This window comes from Echinops telfairi, unplaced genomic scaffold, assembly GCF_000313985.2.
Source record: "Echinops telfairi isolate 266 unplaced genomic scaffold, ASM31398v2 ScPeMD7_29;HRSCAF=101, whole genome shotgun sequence".
In the NCBI taxonomy this organism is placed as follows: Eukaryota; Metazoa; Chordata; class Mammalia; order Afrosoricida; family Tenrecidae; genus Echinops; species Echinops telfairi.
The window spans coordinates 6,880,387-6,898,138 of NW_022103926.1; the positions used below are offsets into that span (position 1 = coordinate 6,880,387).

Consider the following 17,752-nt stretch of genomic DNA (forward strand, 5'->3'; position numbering starts at 1 on the left):
TCTCTTCCTATTCTCTCAAAAATCCCCAAAGCTTCCTCTTAATCTTAGAGTTACAATATATTGCTTAGAAAACAATAAAGCTGCTTTGAGACAGGAGTATTGTCTCCAGCACTCCAGCTTCATGGTATATGCAAAATGTATATTCAAATTATTTTTTGTCGTAGGCGAGCAGGTTGCTCAGGAGTAGCAGGAACTACAAATAATAAGTCAAGGAATGCTTGGGGTCTGCTAGACCGCCTCTGAGCAAACTTTATCATGAGAGCAATCATTTATCAGAGTTAGGGTTGCCTCTCATTCAGAAGAAAGGCACAGGCTATGCTTTTTAAACATAGAGCTTTTCCATCGTTTCCTTTACCATTAAGCCTTTCTGAGGCAGGCAAACAGGACATTTGGCTTTCTAGAAAGTTTATGTTGAAACCATCTGTGTGCATCTGACCATGTTTGAAAGTGTGCTCCCGCTCCTCTCCTGAACGAAGAAATTTCAAGAAAGAAGTAGTGATAGCCGTCGTCATCTGCTCCTTGTTTCTTTGCAGGAGATTTGTATTTTGAGAAAGCTGTGAACGGTTTCCTCGCTGACCTCTTTATCAAGTGGAAGGTACATTTCCCCCCCTTACCCACTAAATGTCATTATGGCAACATTTGGTGCATATTTTTTAAAATGCAGTGGTTCTATTGAGACCCTTTAAACTATTATAGCCAAAGCTAAGATAGATAAGACTCCCAATTTAAATGACCATAATCACCTTAACATGATGAAGGGTATGTGTTAAAAACCTGGAACTAAGGTCATGCTCATGGTGCAGGTTTGTATACTTTCTTTCTAAGAAAAGGAATAAAGGCTAGGGTGCCTTCTGTTGTTGATCAGGGTCCTGGAAATTCTAGCCAGAGCAATTCGCTAAGAAGTAAGAAAAGGCATCATATTGTTAAAGATGGAGTGAGACAATCTCTCTTTGCAGGTGATAGCATCCCATGTATAGGAAATCATATGAATTCATATCAATATAGCTGTTAGAGCTAATAAATGAATTCTCCTAAGTTGCAGCACATATGATGAGCATGCAATAGTAGTTGTGTTTTTGTACACCATCAGTAGATAATTTAAAAAGAAATTTAGAAAAACAATTCCGCTCACAATAGCATCGAAGAATCTAAAGTCCTTAGGAATAAATTTAGCCAAGGAGGTACAAGATTATACAATGAACACCGTATAAAGCATTGCTGAAGGAAATCAAGGAAGACCTAAATGAATGGAAGGACAGTTCATGTTCATGGATTAGAAGATGACAGCTTGCCTAAAGTGATACGGTAGGGCTCAGGCCTACTTTTTATCGATGTGTTATCAATTATAGCAACAAAAAATGTGAATCACACTAGACAAAATAGATACATGGGACTTATTAGAAATTAACCACTTTTGTTCATCAGAGGACTTCATTGAAATGTGAAAGGACAACCTACAGATTGGACAAACATTTCGGGAACCATATGCCCAATAAAGGTCTGATAACCAAAATATATACTAAACTTCTACTCTTCAGCAACAAAAAGACGCTAGCTCAATCAAAAAATGGGCAAAGGAACTTGAACAGAAATTATTGTCAAAGAAGATACACAAGTGGCCAATCAGCATGTAAAAAGATGCTCAGTTCCATTTGTCATCTGGGACATGCAAATGCAAACCACATGGAGAATAGCAAGTCAGTCCATTCGAATAGCACAGATCAAAGAGAAGGAAGACAGCAAGTGTTTCTGAGCATGTGGAGAAACTGGAGCCTTTCCCATTGTTGCTAGAGAATGCAATGATGCAGCGGTTGTTGAAAACAGCCTGGCAGTTCTTCAGAAAGTTAGACGTGGAATTAGCATGTTGTTTGCTACTGAGTTGATTCTAACTCTTAGGGAATTCCCGGAGAAGCACTGTTCTGTAAGGTTTCCTAAGCTGTAATATTATGGGAATAGATCGGAAGGCCTTTTCTCCTGTGGGGTTTCTGGTGGCTTCCAATTGCAGAGTTTTCAGTTAGCAGTTGAACTGTTAACCACGGTGTCAGCAAGCCCCTTTAGAATTACCATATGACTTAGCAGTTCCACTCTGGCTACATACTTGAATAAATTGAAACTATAAATTCATAGAAAAACTTGTACACAAACCTTCACAGTTACCACAGAAGCAGAAACAACTGTCCGATCATGTGAAACATCCATAAACAAACGATGCATTCTATGCAATGGAATATCATTCAGTTAAACATAAAGCAACGAAATTCTGATATATGCTTACAACACAGTTGAACCAGGAGAAAAAAGAACACAAAAAAACCACTTAGTAGGTTTCCATTTATATGAAATATCTAGAATCAGGAAGCCGATAACAGAACATTAGTGGTTGCCAAGGGCTAAGCTAAAGAGGAAGTGAGAAGTGACTGCTTAAGAGGTGTAGGGAGCGTTCCCGTTTGGACTATTATTATTTAAAGAAAGGGGACTAAGACAATGTTATCTCTTGGGGGGAACAGGGTTAGAAGTTGCTTTCCATAATATGCTCCTGTGTTGCCTGGAATTGTTCATGTAAATTTTTATTTTTCAAATTATGTGATTTATGTTCCTAATAATAAAATAATTTTAAAGAACAAAGAAACAAACAAAAAAGAGGTGTAGGGAGTTCCTTTTGAAGTGTTGAAAATGTATACCATTGTAATGTATCACGTAAAGTACCTCTAATGATAATATTTTAAAAAATTAGATGCATTTTACCACAGTAAAACATATATACTCCCCAAAACTAAAGAAACTTACTGTTATCATATGGATCTGATTCCACAGGGGAACATCATTCCAATAAAAAATATTAGAAACTACTTTATATAGTAAAGAATAGAGTTTTGATGAAAGTATATTTCAATTTAAAATTATGCTTCTGTTCTGATTAGCTTTTTGATCTTGGGGAGGTATTCGGTCTATGAACCTTAGTTTCCTTCTCTGCAAAATGTAGATAATAACAAGCCCTGTCTCACCGGGGATTTTACAAGATCTGTACTTCATGAGGGGCTAAATTTTAAGTACATTTTGCCTCCTGCTCAACAATGGACTTCGGCAGCTCAGTAGTAGGTGCTCGGAAGGACAGGGGACTGGAAATACAACACTTGGTTCAGAGACCATCAAAGGAGATCGGATCCTGTTATTAGAAACAATAACAAAGCATACATTTTAGGGGTTGGAAACTTACTTACTTTAAAACTTGGACCTGAAAGCCTAGGGCAAGTTTAGACGATTGGAAAGTAAGACGTGTTTCCGATGAAGAGAGCAGGCTGAACAAAAAGCTGGAGAAGTAAGAGTGAGGCATGGTAGGATGTGCAACAGGGTTTGCACAGAGAGTAATAAGATTGGGTTAGATGAATGTCTGGCAGAATGTAGACTTCTTGTGATAGGAAGTGGGAGCAATGGAAAGATTTTTGAGTAGGGGGTCAGCATGATCAGAGGTCTGTGAGGGAGTGTAATTTAGTGACCAGAACAATTTGGTGAAGGGACAGACTGGGAATTGGCAAACCAGGTAGGCTTTTATAGTCACGCAGTTTGGTGTGATCCGGCTTTTGCGCTTGCCTGAGTGTGAGAGTTGAGGACAAGCAGGGACTGTCACGCGCTTGTCCTAAGGATGGGCTTGGACCACGTAATGGCTAGTTCAATATTGGGCCTAGGAAAACCTCCATTTCAGGTCTGACCTGGTCTAGTGGCTCTTTAGATGGCTCTCTGCTTGATTCTGTGAATGATTCTGTGAATCCAATCTATGATTGGATGTAGTGGCAGGCCACGGATTAGGCTCAGTCATTAGTTTACAGGGCTTTGCTGTTATGATTTTTTTAAAATTGGGAGTTTGATATAAAAGGAGGAACTCAAAAAGGAATTAAAATAACTTTTGAAAATGAAAATAAATACTCTGTATTGATTTAGTATGCTTTGGTGGAGGTTGTTGACTATATTGTTATATAGTTTAAAACGTACCCTAAGGTTCAACTAACTCATTAGCATCATCTAGTTAATTCCAACTTATTGCAACTCTGTAGGGTTTCCAGACTTTAGATCGTTTCATTAAGACTTTATAAGAAGTAGCATCCTCATCCGTCTCATGTGGAAGGGCTGGCAGGTTTGAACTGCTGGCCTTGTCGTTAGTAGCCTTGCTGTGCCACCCAGTCTCCTGGACTCTGTGGATCAAAAGCAAAACAAAACGAAACAAAAACCCGCACGAAAGAAAAGAAAATTCACTGCCATCAAGTTGGTTCTGGTTCATGGCAAGTCATAGCACAAACTTGAGTGTTTATGAGTTCCTTTATGAGCTCAAAATACACTGGTGACAGTGTTAGTAGGAGTCTTAGTTATTGTCTATTTAGGGTTTTGACATCCAGGTAGTGTGGTGTGTGTTCTGTCCACATTCTATCGTGGAATACTTTTCTCCCCACTACACTGGCAGAGAAAGTGGTGCTCAGCAAGTTTAGGTTACTTGCTGATCCCAAACCAAAACAAACTCACTGCCATCTAGTGAATGCCAGCTCATAGTGACCCTGTAGTACAGGGTAGAACTGCCCCTGCTAGTTTCTGAGACTGTAACTCTTTTGTTGTTTTGTTTTTGCTTTCTTTCTTTGTTTTTTTGTTTGAATACTTTTACTGGAGTTTCTTTTTTTTTAATTTTTATTTTTTTATTGTCAATTGGATTAAGTTTGTTGTTTTTTTTTATGAAAAAAAATCATTTTATTGGGAGCATGTACAACACTTATCATAATCCATACATACATCAATTGTGTCAAGCACATTTGTACATTTGTTGCCATCAACATTCTCACAACATTTGCTCTTCGCTTGAGCCCTTGGCATCAGCTCCTAATTTTTCCCCCTTCCTCCTCATTCCCCCCTCCCTCATGAACCCTTGATAATTTATAAATTAATATTTTGTCATATTTTACACTGTCCAACGTCTCCTTTCACCCAGTTTCCTGTTGTCCATTCCCCAGGGAGGAGGCTATATGTAGATCCTTGTAATCAGTTCTGTTATCACAATCTATACATTCATCCAGTGTGTCAAGCATATTTGCACATATGCTGCCATTATCATTTTCAAAGCATTCTCTTCCCACTTGAGCCCCTGATATCAGCTACCCATTTCTTCCCCCTCCCTCCCCAACCCTTGATAAGTCATAGATTATTTTCTGTCGCCCCTCACCCACTTTTCCATTATTCGTCTCCCTGGAAGGGGGTTCTAGACTGATCGAGACTGTAACTCTTCATGGGAGCAGAAAGCCTGCCCTTTCTTCGGAGGAGCAGCTGGTGATTTTGAACTGCTGACCTTGCAGTTAGCAGCCGAATGCATAACCACTGTGCTACCATGGCTCTTTTTCTAATGGCCACTAGCATAAAGAGCAGAATAAGGGTTCTCGTTCAGTGCTATCCATTTCCTCAGAATTGTCCTGTGAGGGTAACCCTCAACCATACTGCCTACATTTCTGTAAATTATCTCTTCCATCATGTGCACATTGAGGGGCTCTTATTCACACCACCCTGCCATGACGCATTTTTCTTGTACTTACATACAATCAGGTAAGGTTTTTTGAGGCTGAGTGTCGTGCTCTTGGAGTTCAGTCAATTAGTTGGTGCCTAGTTATATATTTGGTTGTTAAAGATTGGTGGTTTAAACCTACCCCACGGCTCTGTGGCAATCTGGTTCCAAAAAAGATCACAAACAAACAAATTCATTGCCACGGAGTCAATTCTGACTCATAGTGACCTTAGGGGACAGGGCAGAACAGCCCTGGTGGGTTCCCAAGACTCTAACTCTTTAGAAGTAGAAAGCCTCATTTCTCTTCTGGCTCGTGGTCTTGCCCTGCCCGCCTTGTGGGTAGCAGCCCAACTTGTAACCCACGATGCCACCAGGACCTAGGAAATCCTATCGACTTGATTGCACTGAATAAGACTGATCTCTTCCTGGCACTCTGTTCTTAGGACCTGTGGGATGTAGTTGGGAATTGCTGTCCACTTGAGATATCTCTGTGGAAGACTGGAAAGTGTGTGTGTGTGTGTGTGTGCACTCTATGACTATCTCTGTGTATATGACTAAATCCTTCAGTCATTAAATATGGTTGGGTTAGAGGTGAGGTTGGCTAGAGCAGGTTGTTGTCTTTGAGATCCCAGGAGCATCTGAAACTGAGTTTGTTGGCTTACTGGTGTTAGCTTAATTTTCCATCCACCTGTAAACACCTAGCACCGAGTTTTAGAGTCCTTGAAAACACTTATTCTTACTCTCCCCTCCCAGGCCAAATACAATTTCACTCTGTTACCTAGAGCAGCCTCTCGTTCTCATCATTTGATGGTGCATAGGTAGTGGGGGTGCCTGTGGTTCTTATATCTGACACCGTGGCTCTCTGCAGAACTGCAGTTTTGAAGAGATTGAAAACTACTGGGCCCAAGTACTAATATCATGAGCCTTAGATACCATGAGCCTCGGATACTAGGCTGATCAGTTTTAAGCCAAATCAAGAGCACGAAGACAGAGTCTCTTAATTGTGATTTGCAGCTTTGAAAGCATCTTTCACATCTCTAGGACTTCAGCTTGTATTAGTTTGTCTCAGAGTCAGGGCTTAAGCCAAGTCTTCTGACTCCCAGTCCAGTGTTCTTTCCACTGCTCTGTGTGGCCTATAATGACAAGTTATCCAATAATCAGGACTGCATTGAACCTCATGGAATTGAAAGTATTATGTACATGCAAGCTACTTCATTGTGAAGGAAATAAACTTGAGCTTTCTTTGTCTCTGATCATAATCAGGAGAAGAACTGTAGCCATGAAGTGACAGTGGTCCTGTTTTCTAGAACTTTCTATGATGCGAAATCTATTGGTGAGTAGCTCTTTTCTCATTATTTTATGTTAAACTTTCACATCCCTTGCCTGCAACAGCCAAGTCCCATTTCATTTGCTGCCCTTGTGTGATGCTCCGTCTTGCCTGCCTTTCTTGTTACGAGGACAGGGTGAAATAGAAAATAGCACTGTCTACCTGTGGATGCAGGAACAACTAATGTGAGTTGTGTGCCATCTTAAAACTGACTTTATAGATAGATTATCTTTATTTACATTTGTCTATGTGTGTTTTTAAAATCTCCAAACTAGGAGAGGGGAGATGAAAATGTGAATTTCTCTTCACAGTGAACTACAAACTTTGTTTTCTTTATTTCAGATGAGTTTCCTGAAGTAAACCGAGCCTCAATTAGACAGGATCACAAGGGGCGATTCTATGAAGATTTTTACAAGTACGCTTGGTTGCTTCATTATGGTTTCTTCTTCTTTTTTAAAAATCATGTTATTGGGGCTTCTTACAGCTCTTTTAACAATTCATATATCAATTGTATCAAACACATTTGTACATATGTTGCCATCATCACTTTCAAAACTTTTTCTTTCTGCTTGAGCCCTCATTATGCTTTTATTGTTTCTTTCCAGCCTTAAAAAAAAACACCAAAACTCGCTTAGAATTTTAGATTTACAGAGAAATTATAAAGATAAGAGAGAGTTCTCGTATGCCATTTATCCAAAAAATCCAACAGTAAACCATTACTGTCAAATTTACAGGACAAGTAGATCTCCCCAATAGAGTTACCCAGACTATAAATGTTTATAGAAGCAGGGTGCCACATCTTTCTCCCATGGAGTTGCTGGTGAACGAGGTGGTACCCCCACCCAATTAAAAAAATGATTTTTTTTCAAAGCTATGTATTTAAATTTTTTTACAAAACAACCTTACCACTTTCAAAATACTGTCCATTACACTTAATACATTTGTCAAATATGCAATTCCATTCTTGGAAACATTTTTCAAACTCATCTGTTTGGATGGCTGACAGCACCTCCCTCGTTTTTTTCTTCACATCTTCTACACCGCCAAATTGCTGTCCTTTCATGTCCCTCTTCCTTCATGGAAACAACAAGAAGTTGCACGGAGTGAGGTCAGGTAGGTAAGGTATGTGCGGCAAGAGAGGCATGCTGTTTTTTGCCCAAAACTGATGCACTAGGATGGCCGAGTGAACAAGTGCATTGTTGTGGTGGCAAAACCAGTCCCTGTCAGTAACAAATCAGTCCTTTTTTGTCACACACTGTTATGCAATCTTTTCAGAACCTTTAGATAGAAAGCTTGATCAGCAGTCTGACCTGATTGAATGCATTATGAGTCGACATTGTTGTCCATTTGGGAAATTGATGGATGTCCAGAACAAGGTTTGTCATCAATGGACACTTTACCTTTTTTGAAATGAGAGAACCACTTGCACACTTGAGCACTTCCCCCTGACCTCCGCCCCCTTAGCACTATCCTTGTAAACCATGTTCAACATCACAACAGTTTCTTCAGCATTTTTCCCTATCAGGAAACAGAATTTCACAGTCATACACTGTTCTCTTAAATAAGCCATCACAAAAAATTAGGTTTGAGCAAAACTTCTTTTAGGAAAAAATTCACTGACCAGAGGAAACCTTCCCAGGTGATGCCACTGGGTACACTAACTCGGAGTGCGTTGCTCGATGATGCTCACCTAGCTGGAAAAATGAGTACTATGAAAGCTCCACCCATAGGAGCTTTTTCCATTGTTTGGTGGTGGTGGGATATTCCCTTGTATACCACTGTCCTTACAAGTAGCATTTGAGAGGTTAAATACTGAGCCACACACTGCCATCAAGTCAGTGCTGACTCATAGTGACCCCCTATGAGTTTCTGAGACTGTACCTGTTGATAGGAATAGAAAGTGTCAGTCTTTCTCCCATAGAGTTGTGAGTGGTTTTGAACTGCCAGCCATGCAGGTCGCAGCCCAACTCGTAACCACTACACCACCAAGGCTCCAGTAGAGCTCCCTATAACCCTTCATCTAATTTCCCTCACTGTTACGTTCCATTTGCTAGACATAGTATGTTCCCTTGCTAGACATGTTCCATTTGTCAAAACTTTGCAAGTTGGTATGTTAGGATTATTTAAATTATTACTATGCTAACTGATTTAAATAATATTATTTAAACCGGACATTTATTTAACAGTTTTATTGGCATATAATTCACATATTAAGAAGAGTTGCACATTCATCACCACAACTGATTTTAGAATATTTTCTTCTTTCTGTACTTAATATTGTTAGTTTTTTTTTAAATTATTATTTCACTACTTTTCCACATCTGTACTTTTTTGTCCCAGTATACTATCAAGGATAGCACATTTTGACTTTATTTATTGTGATACATTTCAACATACAGAAAAAGAAAAGCAAATAACAATGAAACCATAGATCCATTTATTTGCTTTATTGTTTCTTTTTCCTTTTTAAAATTACTTTAAATTATGAATTTCAACTTTTAGTTCCTCTGTATATCAAAAAACTTAAAGGCATTTTCATATATAATGACATTATCACATTGGACAAAATAACAGTAATCCATTAGTTAATCTATAACCTACTGCCATTAATTAGATTATGATACATAGTTATGCTATATATGGTTTCTGAGACTGTAAATCTTTATAGAAGCAAAGAGCACCAGTTTTCTGATGTGGAGCAGTGGGTGGGTTTGACTTTCCACCCTATGGTAACTGTCCCAGGGTGATTGTTTATATTTGCTCTGCCTCTTGTCTTTTTGTTTTTAACCACAATTCTACTTTTTTATTTATTTACTTTTTCCAACAGTTTTATTGACATGGAATGCCATATAGTTCAATAGTTCAATCATTCAAATATCTCAAGGAGATTTATACAGTCACCCCCACTTCAATTCTCTTAAGTCATTAATATTGTTAGTTGTTTTTTTTTATTATTTCACTACTTTTCCACGTCTGTACTTTTTTGTCCCAGTATACTGTCAAGGACAGCACATTTTGACTTTATTTATTGTGATACATTTCAACATACAGAAAAAGCCATTTCTGTATTTCTCCCTACCTTCCTAGCACGTTAGCATACTGAACAGCTTACTGTCAATTATCCTGTAAAACTGTGTTTTTCAAATGTGTGGGTGCTAACTAGTCACCGCCACTTCCTTAACCCCCTCCATCTTACATGCTGATTCTGTTCCGGAGCTTCAGGAGGTCCTGACTCTCTGCCTGTCTGGCTACCTCCTAGGCGTGCACATCCCACTGGCTTTTGCACTACTTTGAGTAAGGAGGCTGTAGGATACTCCTGAATTGTTTCCTTTGTGGGGTTTTTATTTCCGGGAAACCAAAGGCTATTCCTGAGGGCGATTTCAGTGTGTCAGTGCCTGGAATTTGGTAATATGTAGAAAGAATTTTTGTCATCACTGAGAGAAGGGTGAAACTGGTGATAGCTCGTGGGGAGATGCTCCAGATACTATTCAGCATTCTACCAAGCACAGGACAGCCTCACCTTAACAGGGAGCTATTGGGCTCCAAGGGTCCTTAGTGCCAAGATGAAGAAGTGCTGCTCCAAAGGCCTTCCTGGATTCAGAGTAAACCTTCTTATTCATTTTGACCACTGTACATTGATGCCCTGTACTTCACATTGAGTCATGATAGGATACATTATAACAGAGCTACTGGGTTTGGGTTCATATTGTGAGATGATATAGCTTACCAGATGGGCCCCCACTGGGTTGCTCAGTGGCATGGTGCTGTAAGACCTTGACCTTGTAACTCTGACATGTGCTGAGAAGTTTACCACATGATTATTGGCATTTCAGTTGAAGGGCAGAATAGACATCAAAATGAACTTTAGAAGTACTTTTCATTTTTAGAAAGTGTTGGAACAGTTGTTTTATTCTTGCTGAAAGTATGAAGCTTTTATGTTTAAGTAAAATCCAACCACTTTGTTTATAGGAGCATTTCATCGCCTTTGACTTGGCTTGTTCAATCCCTTCCAAATAGTGTCTCTCTAACTCATTACCTGTTTATTGGCTCAGTCTGTTTTTTAAAAAAATAATTTTATTGGGGGCTTGTACAACGCATATCACAATCCATATACCCATCCATTGTGTCAAGTACATTTGTACATTTGTTGCCATCATCATTCTCAAAATATTTGCTTTCTACTTGAGCTGTTGGTATCAGCTCCTCATTTCCCCCCTCTCTCCTTGCCATCCCCTACCTCATGAACCCTTGATAATTTATAAGTTATTATTATTTTGTCATGTCTTACACTATCCGACATCTCCCTTCACCCACTTTTCTGTTGTCCATCCCCCAGAGAGGAAGATATATGTAGACCCTTGTAATCGGTTCCCTCTTTCTACCACACCTTCCCTTCACCCTCCCGGTATCACCACTCTCACCACTGGTCTTAAAGGGATCATCTGTCTTGAATTCCCTGTGTTTCCAGTTCTTATCTATACCAGATTTGTACAGTCTAGCCAGATTTGTAAGGAAGAATTGGGATCATTACTGGGGGTGGGGGTGGGTGGGAGCAGGGAGGAAGCATTAAAAGAACTAGAGGAAAGTTGTATGTTTCATTTTGCTACACTGCACCCTGACTGGCTCATCTCCTCTTTGAGACCCTTTGGGTCCCCAATCTGCACTCCCCCTCATTCACAATATGATTTTTTGTTCTGATGATGTCAGATACCTAATCCCTTCGACACCTCGTGATCGCACAGGCTGGTGTGCTTCTTTCATGTGGGATTTATTGCTTCTCAGCTAGATGACCGCTTGTTTACCTTCAAGTCTTTAAGATCCCAGACGCTCTATCTTTAGATAGCCGGGCACCATCAGCTTTCTTCACCACATTTACTTATGCACATATTTGTCTTGTGGCTCAGTCTTTTGTTTGTTTTAACTTTTTATTCTGAGTTAGGTGAGGTTTACAGAGCATATCAGCGTTTTGACACTCGTACCCATTCTGATTCAGCTCATCCATAGCAAGCTCCTCACGATGCCATGGCCTGTGTCACTTCCTTTCCTTCTTCTTGCACAACGCCTTGAACTTTGTCCTGGGTAAATCCTCCCTCTTAGATCTCAAATGGTTTTCTAAAGAGTGTGAACCTCTCTAATGAGACGGTTCTTACCCACATGTCTTTGGATGAAAATTGAGCTGTAGGCTTCAATGATGCTAAAGACCATGGTTTCAGGGATTCCTCTGGTTTCTATACAACTATTAAGCGTACTGCTTGTATCGGTAGTGGGTTTTGTTCTACGTTTTCATCCCACCTGATCTGATCCAGATCTTTTCAGAGCAATTTATAGTGGTCACCAGGCACCTGGTAGCTCTAGTCTGGTCTCAGAATTGTGGAAGTGAATGTTTTTGTGGCCATTAGTCCATTATATGAATAGTGTCTATGAATTTAAATTTTTTTTATCATTCTTTGCTCCTCTGCTGCCTTTAACTCTTGTATTCTCTCATTGTCTTCCTTTGCCTTCATCAAAAAATGAAATGCTCTTGAAGCAGCGGCATTGTGCGAGATGGCCCCAAATGCCTCAGGTCCAGCCTTTAGGGAAGCCACCCCCACCGAGAACCCTGCCCCTCGGGGTTTACAGGGAGAGAACAGAGCACAGGGATCTGCTCTCCAGGAGTGTGCCAGGCTTGGGGTCTCCTCTCTTCTCCTAGAGTTGCTTTTTGTTGTGGTGGTGGGTAAACTCAAAAGTGAGACAAATTTGGGGAATTTTCAAAGCCAGTTTTGCATAAACTTTTTAATGAAAGAAAAAAGAAAACCTACCAGAAAATTGGTAGAAGAGTATAATGAACATCTAGATCTTTCATGTAGATTCATCATTTATTAACATCTTACCCTATTTTTTCAAGTCCTCTATCTACATATTTATTTATTTTTAAATATTTAGAAATAAGCTAGATCAATTATGACTCATCACCTCTAAATGCTTCAGCATTTATTTTCTCAGAAAGAAGACCATTCTCTTATATCACCAAAATATAATTATACTCAGGAAATTTAATATCGATACAAATATTATCTAACATAGAATTCATTTTCAAATGTCACTGATTAGCCTAAGAATATGTCATATAGAAATGTTTTTCCTGATCCAGGTTTCAATCTAGAATCATGCATTACTTTTAACTTGGTTATTTTCCCCAGCATTTTATTATTAAACATGTCAAATCCATGGTACAGCTGAGAGAATTATGCAGTGAGCACACACGTGCTTACCACCTAGATTCCACAATGACTGTTTTCCTGTTTCCTTTATCATGTATCAGAGACCCTTTTATATCATGTAACGAGTAATGCATATTTATCGAAAAAATTTAAATGCAGATTAGCACAAGTCAGAAAATAACAGTGACCCCCTCCCCTAGTCTATTGAGAAGTGAAGAGTAAGAACAGTAAACCCATTGACATAGAGTCAGTTGCAATGATCCCTTATGCAGTGTAGCATCAGGAATCGCTCAAATGTGTTCACATAAGGATCAGGGCCGCGTTGGATCCTAGGTGGAGTGTAGACACTTCTTCATCGTTTTGGATGCCAACTGTTCCACCTACAGCACTATTGCAGTGGTGCCTTATCTCAGGACTATGCTTGCCTTATTTGGTTTATTAGGGAAGTACCATATATACTCGTGGATAAGCTAAGTATTTCAGCACATTTTTAATGCAGTTTTTGTGGCAAAATTCGGTGCCTCGGTGAATATTTGGGCCGGCTTATACTCGAGTATACATGGTAATAGAGGATAACTCAAGGTCAGATAGCAACTTGGAAGTAATAGAAACAACTCTCACTCAGCCTCAGGAAACATCTACACATGGTCTCAAGACTCTTTTGACGTGGAGAGCACATCTCCTCCTTCAGTGCAAGACAGCTTCTGAGAAAATGGCCCGGAGGCCACATTTGACCTTCATCTTCAATATGGACGAGAGTCCATCTCCATGCCAGTTCAAGTCTGATTGACAAAAAGCAGATGTCAGAAATGCCTCCCCTCACCATCTTTTTTTTAAAAAAACTTTTCTGACACCAACCCCTCCTCTCCTTTTCTGCTCAGTTAAAAGCTCAGTGCCATTGAGTCGATGCTGACTCAGTGATTCTATAGGACAGGGTCGAATTATTAAAAAAATGTTTTTTTTCATATCTGATACGGACAACTGTCTCATTTCACCTCCTTTTCTGCTGTCCGTCCCCCTGGGAGGGGAGCCATACATCGATCATTGTGATCGGTTCCCCCTTACTCCACCCCCCCTTACCCTCCTAGTATCGTTACTCCCCTTATTGGTCCTCAGGGGGTTATCTGTTCTGGATTCCCTGTGTTGTGAGCCCTTACCTGTACCATCTCTGGTGTGCCATTGAGTAAGCATTGGATTGCTAACTGCAAGGTTGGTGGTTGAAACGCACCCACTACTCCACAGGAGACAGATGAGACTGTCTACTCCTGTGAAGATTTATGGCCCTGAACGCCTGCAGAAGGTCACTGTGAATCAGAATCGACTCAAGGGCAGTGAGTTTCTTTATTTTGGTGGATTATGAAAACATGTAGATTTACGTATATTTGTTTATGTACATATATTTGTATATGTACATACATACATCGAAACCTCTGAGAACTGCAACTCGATGGGACTACTTTGTTTTATTAAGACTCACAGTCTTTATTCCTCTGAAGGGTAAAGTCTTATTTTATTACTCCTTTTAGTGGAATATAGTTTACGTTTCCTTTTCTCATGAATTTCTACCTTATACAGGTTCTGGCTCCATAGGTTTTCATATAGCTCATAGATCCATTGGTAGCGAGTTGATTAAAATGACCCTAGACTAGAGCTACCCCATGGCATCTCTTAGTGACGTCATCTTCACAGAAGCAGACTGCCATCCCATTCTTGTGTGGAGCAGCTGGTGGGTTCACATCTCCAACCCTTTGGTTAGTAGCTGAGCCCTTAAACGCCATACCAGTTCATTTGTGACCATAGATCAGAAATTGTTCTATGAACTCCATGTCATTAAAAAGTTATCCTTGGTATTCCAGCCTCATATAAAGACACAGAGAGATAGGGTTCTACACTTTACATGCACATATATATATATTGCATGCTTTCAACTTATTTTTGCACTTAATGTACTACACATGCTATTTCTTGTCAGACACTTTACTTCTACGAGTATTGTTGTTGTTAGGGGACGTTGAGTTGGTTCCGACCTTTAGTGACCTCATGCACAACAGTATGAAGCACCGCCCAGTCCTGGGCCATCCTCACAATTGTTTCAGTGCTTGAGCTCATGGTTGTAGCCCCTGTGTCCATCCATCTCATTGAGGACCTTCCTCTCTCTCACTGCCCCTCTACTTTATCAAGCATGATGTCCTCCAGGGACTGGTCTCTCCAGACAACATGTCCAAAGCATTTGAGATCAAATCTAGCAATCCTTGTCATTCCCAGCCGTACATCTTCCAGGACAGATTTATTTGTCCTTTTAGCAGTCCGTGATACTTTCAATAAACTTCATCAGTGCCACAATTCAAAAGCATCAATTCTTCTTCAGTCTTCCTTATTCAATATCCAGTGTCATTTAAAAAATCATTTTATTAGGGGCACATACAATCCATACATTGCATCAATTGTGTAAAGCACATTTGTACATTCATTGCCCTCATGTATCCAGTGTCCTTTTTTATTGCTCTATAGAAATCCCTTGGGATTGCTAACTGTTGCCAACACTAAGAGGATTTCTAACTTTCTGCTGTTTTCTGTAGTGTGTGTATGCTGTCTAGTCAATGTTGACACATGACACAGTAGAAACTCATAGGGTTTGCTAGGCTGCAGTCTTAAAAAGGGCAGGTTGCCACATATCCCACAGAGTGGCTAATGGCTCCGAGCTGCTGACATTTTATTTCAAATCTGTCCTTGAGATGTACTCTAAATCTAGGCAGAATATGTTCAAACTTGTATTTTGGCTGTCATGGACTTGTAATTGTGCTCAGCCTTACCTTGAGCTTGCATATGAGCATCGGATGGTCTGTTCCAGAGTCAGCACCCTCTCCCGACCTTGTTCGATCCGGAGTTTCTGTACCATGTCTTCCCACAGATAGTCACTCTGATGTCTGGGTGTTCCATCCGGCTGAGTCCACATGGATACTTGGCCCTTTCTGTTGTTGATTAAGGTATTTGCAATCGAGAGGTTGTTGGTCTTACAAAATTCTGTTCAATTTCATTTCTGTCATCAAGGCCACGTTTTCCAACTGCCGGTTCTTTCTCTTCATTTCCAACTTTCACATTTCAATCTCCAATAATTATCAATGCATATTGATCGCATGTTTGATCAATTTCAGACTGAAGATGTTGGAATAATTCTGTTTTTGCATCAGTAACATTAGTGATTAGTGTGTAAATTTGAATTGAACTTCTATTTAAGCGTATAGATATTATCCTATTACAGACAGCATTGTACTTCAAGATAGATTTTGAAATAATTTCTTTGATGATGAATGTGTCTCCATTCTTTTTTTTTTTTTTAATTAAAAAAATTTTAATCATTTTGTTGGGGACTCATACAGCTCTTACCACAATTCATATATCATCTATCCATCGTGCCATGCACATTCATACATTTGTGGCCATCATCATTTTCAAGACGTTTTTCTACTTGAGCCCTTGGTGTCAGCTCCTCATTTTTCCCCCTCCCTCCCTCATAAACTCTTGATAATTTGTCAGTTGTTATTATTTTTTTTGTCTTACCCTGTTGTGCGTACCCCTGGGAGGGGGTTATATGTAGATCATTGTGATCGGTTCCCTCCTGTCCTCTCCACTTTCCCCTTAACCTCCTGGTATCACTACTCTCATTATTGGTCCTGAGGATTCCGTGTGTTTCCTGCTCTCACCTGTACCTGTGTACATGCTCTGGTCTAGTCGGATTTGTAAGGTAGAATTGAGGTCATGATAGTGGGGGGGTGGGAGGAAGCATTAAAGAACTAGAGGAAAGTTGTATGTTTCATCGGTGCTGTACTGCACCCTCACTGGCTCATCTCTTCCTTATGATCGTTCTTTAAGGGGATGTGAGTCCACTCTTGAATTTATCATCTGTCGCATATTATGATTTTCTCAGTCAAAACGGCCAATACTAGTTTCATTTCATCTCACTAACACATAGGATATCTATCTTTTTGTGTTCCATTTCATTTTGACAGTCTCCAATTTCCTTTGATTCACATTCCCTACGTTCCATGTTTCGCTTACTAATTGACGTATACTGTTATTTCTTCTCATTTTGCGTGTGCCTCATCATCAGTGATGATCCCTGCAGCTGTACTCTATCCACACCCTTCAGGTGAACGCTACTTCAAGGAGGCAACTCTTCCCCAGTCCAATGTCGAGTGTCTTCCAACCCGAGGGTCTCATCTTCCAGCACTATATTTGATAATGTGCTGCTGCTGTTCAAAAGGGTTTCAGTGACTAATCCTTCAGAAATGGACAGTGTGTTCCTTCGTGATAGAATGTTTGTACTGCTGAAACCGGTTCTCCCCGGGTGACCCTGCTGATGTTGTAAGTACCAGTGGCGTTGTTCCAGCATCACAGCAAGACTCAAGCCACCCCAGTAGGACAAACTGACAATGAGAAGTGTGGGAATGCCTAGCCTTGGAACTATTATAATAGAGGATTTATAGTTTTCTTTTAAAATTTAAATATTATTTTTTTAAAGAATGCATTTTAAAAGCATGCATTTAAATGGTTCAAAAATATTTTTTTAATTTAATCATTTCATTTGGGGCTTGTCCAACGCTTATCACCATCCATCCATCCATTGTGTCAAGCATGTTTGTACATTTGTTGCCAACATCATTCTTAAAACGAGGCCTTGGTATCAGC

The 17,752-nt window shown here is 39.8% G+C and overlaps 1 protein-coding gene across 1 annotated transcript in view; it reads left to right on the forward strand.

Moving 5' to 3' along the window:
- DEPDC5 (DEP domain containing 5, GATOR1 subcomplex subunit) overlaps positions 1 to 17,752 on the forward strand; it is a 148,722-nt gene that overhangs the window by 23,479 nt on the left and 107,491 nt on the right. The window contains exons 10-12 of the mRNA XM_004716736.4: positions 534 to 595; positions 6,800 to 6,869; positions 7,206 to 7,278. Of these exons, the coding sequence (XP_004716793.1) occupies positions 534 to 595; positions 6,800 to 6,869; positions 7,206 to 7,278 (205 nt within the window). The remainder of the gene's footprint in view (positions 1 to 533; positions 596 to 6,799; positions 6,870 to 7,205; positions 7,279 to 17,752) is intronic.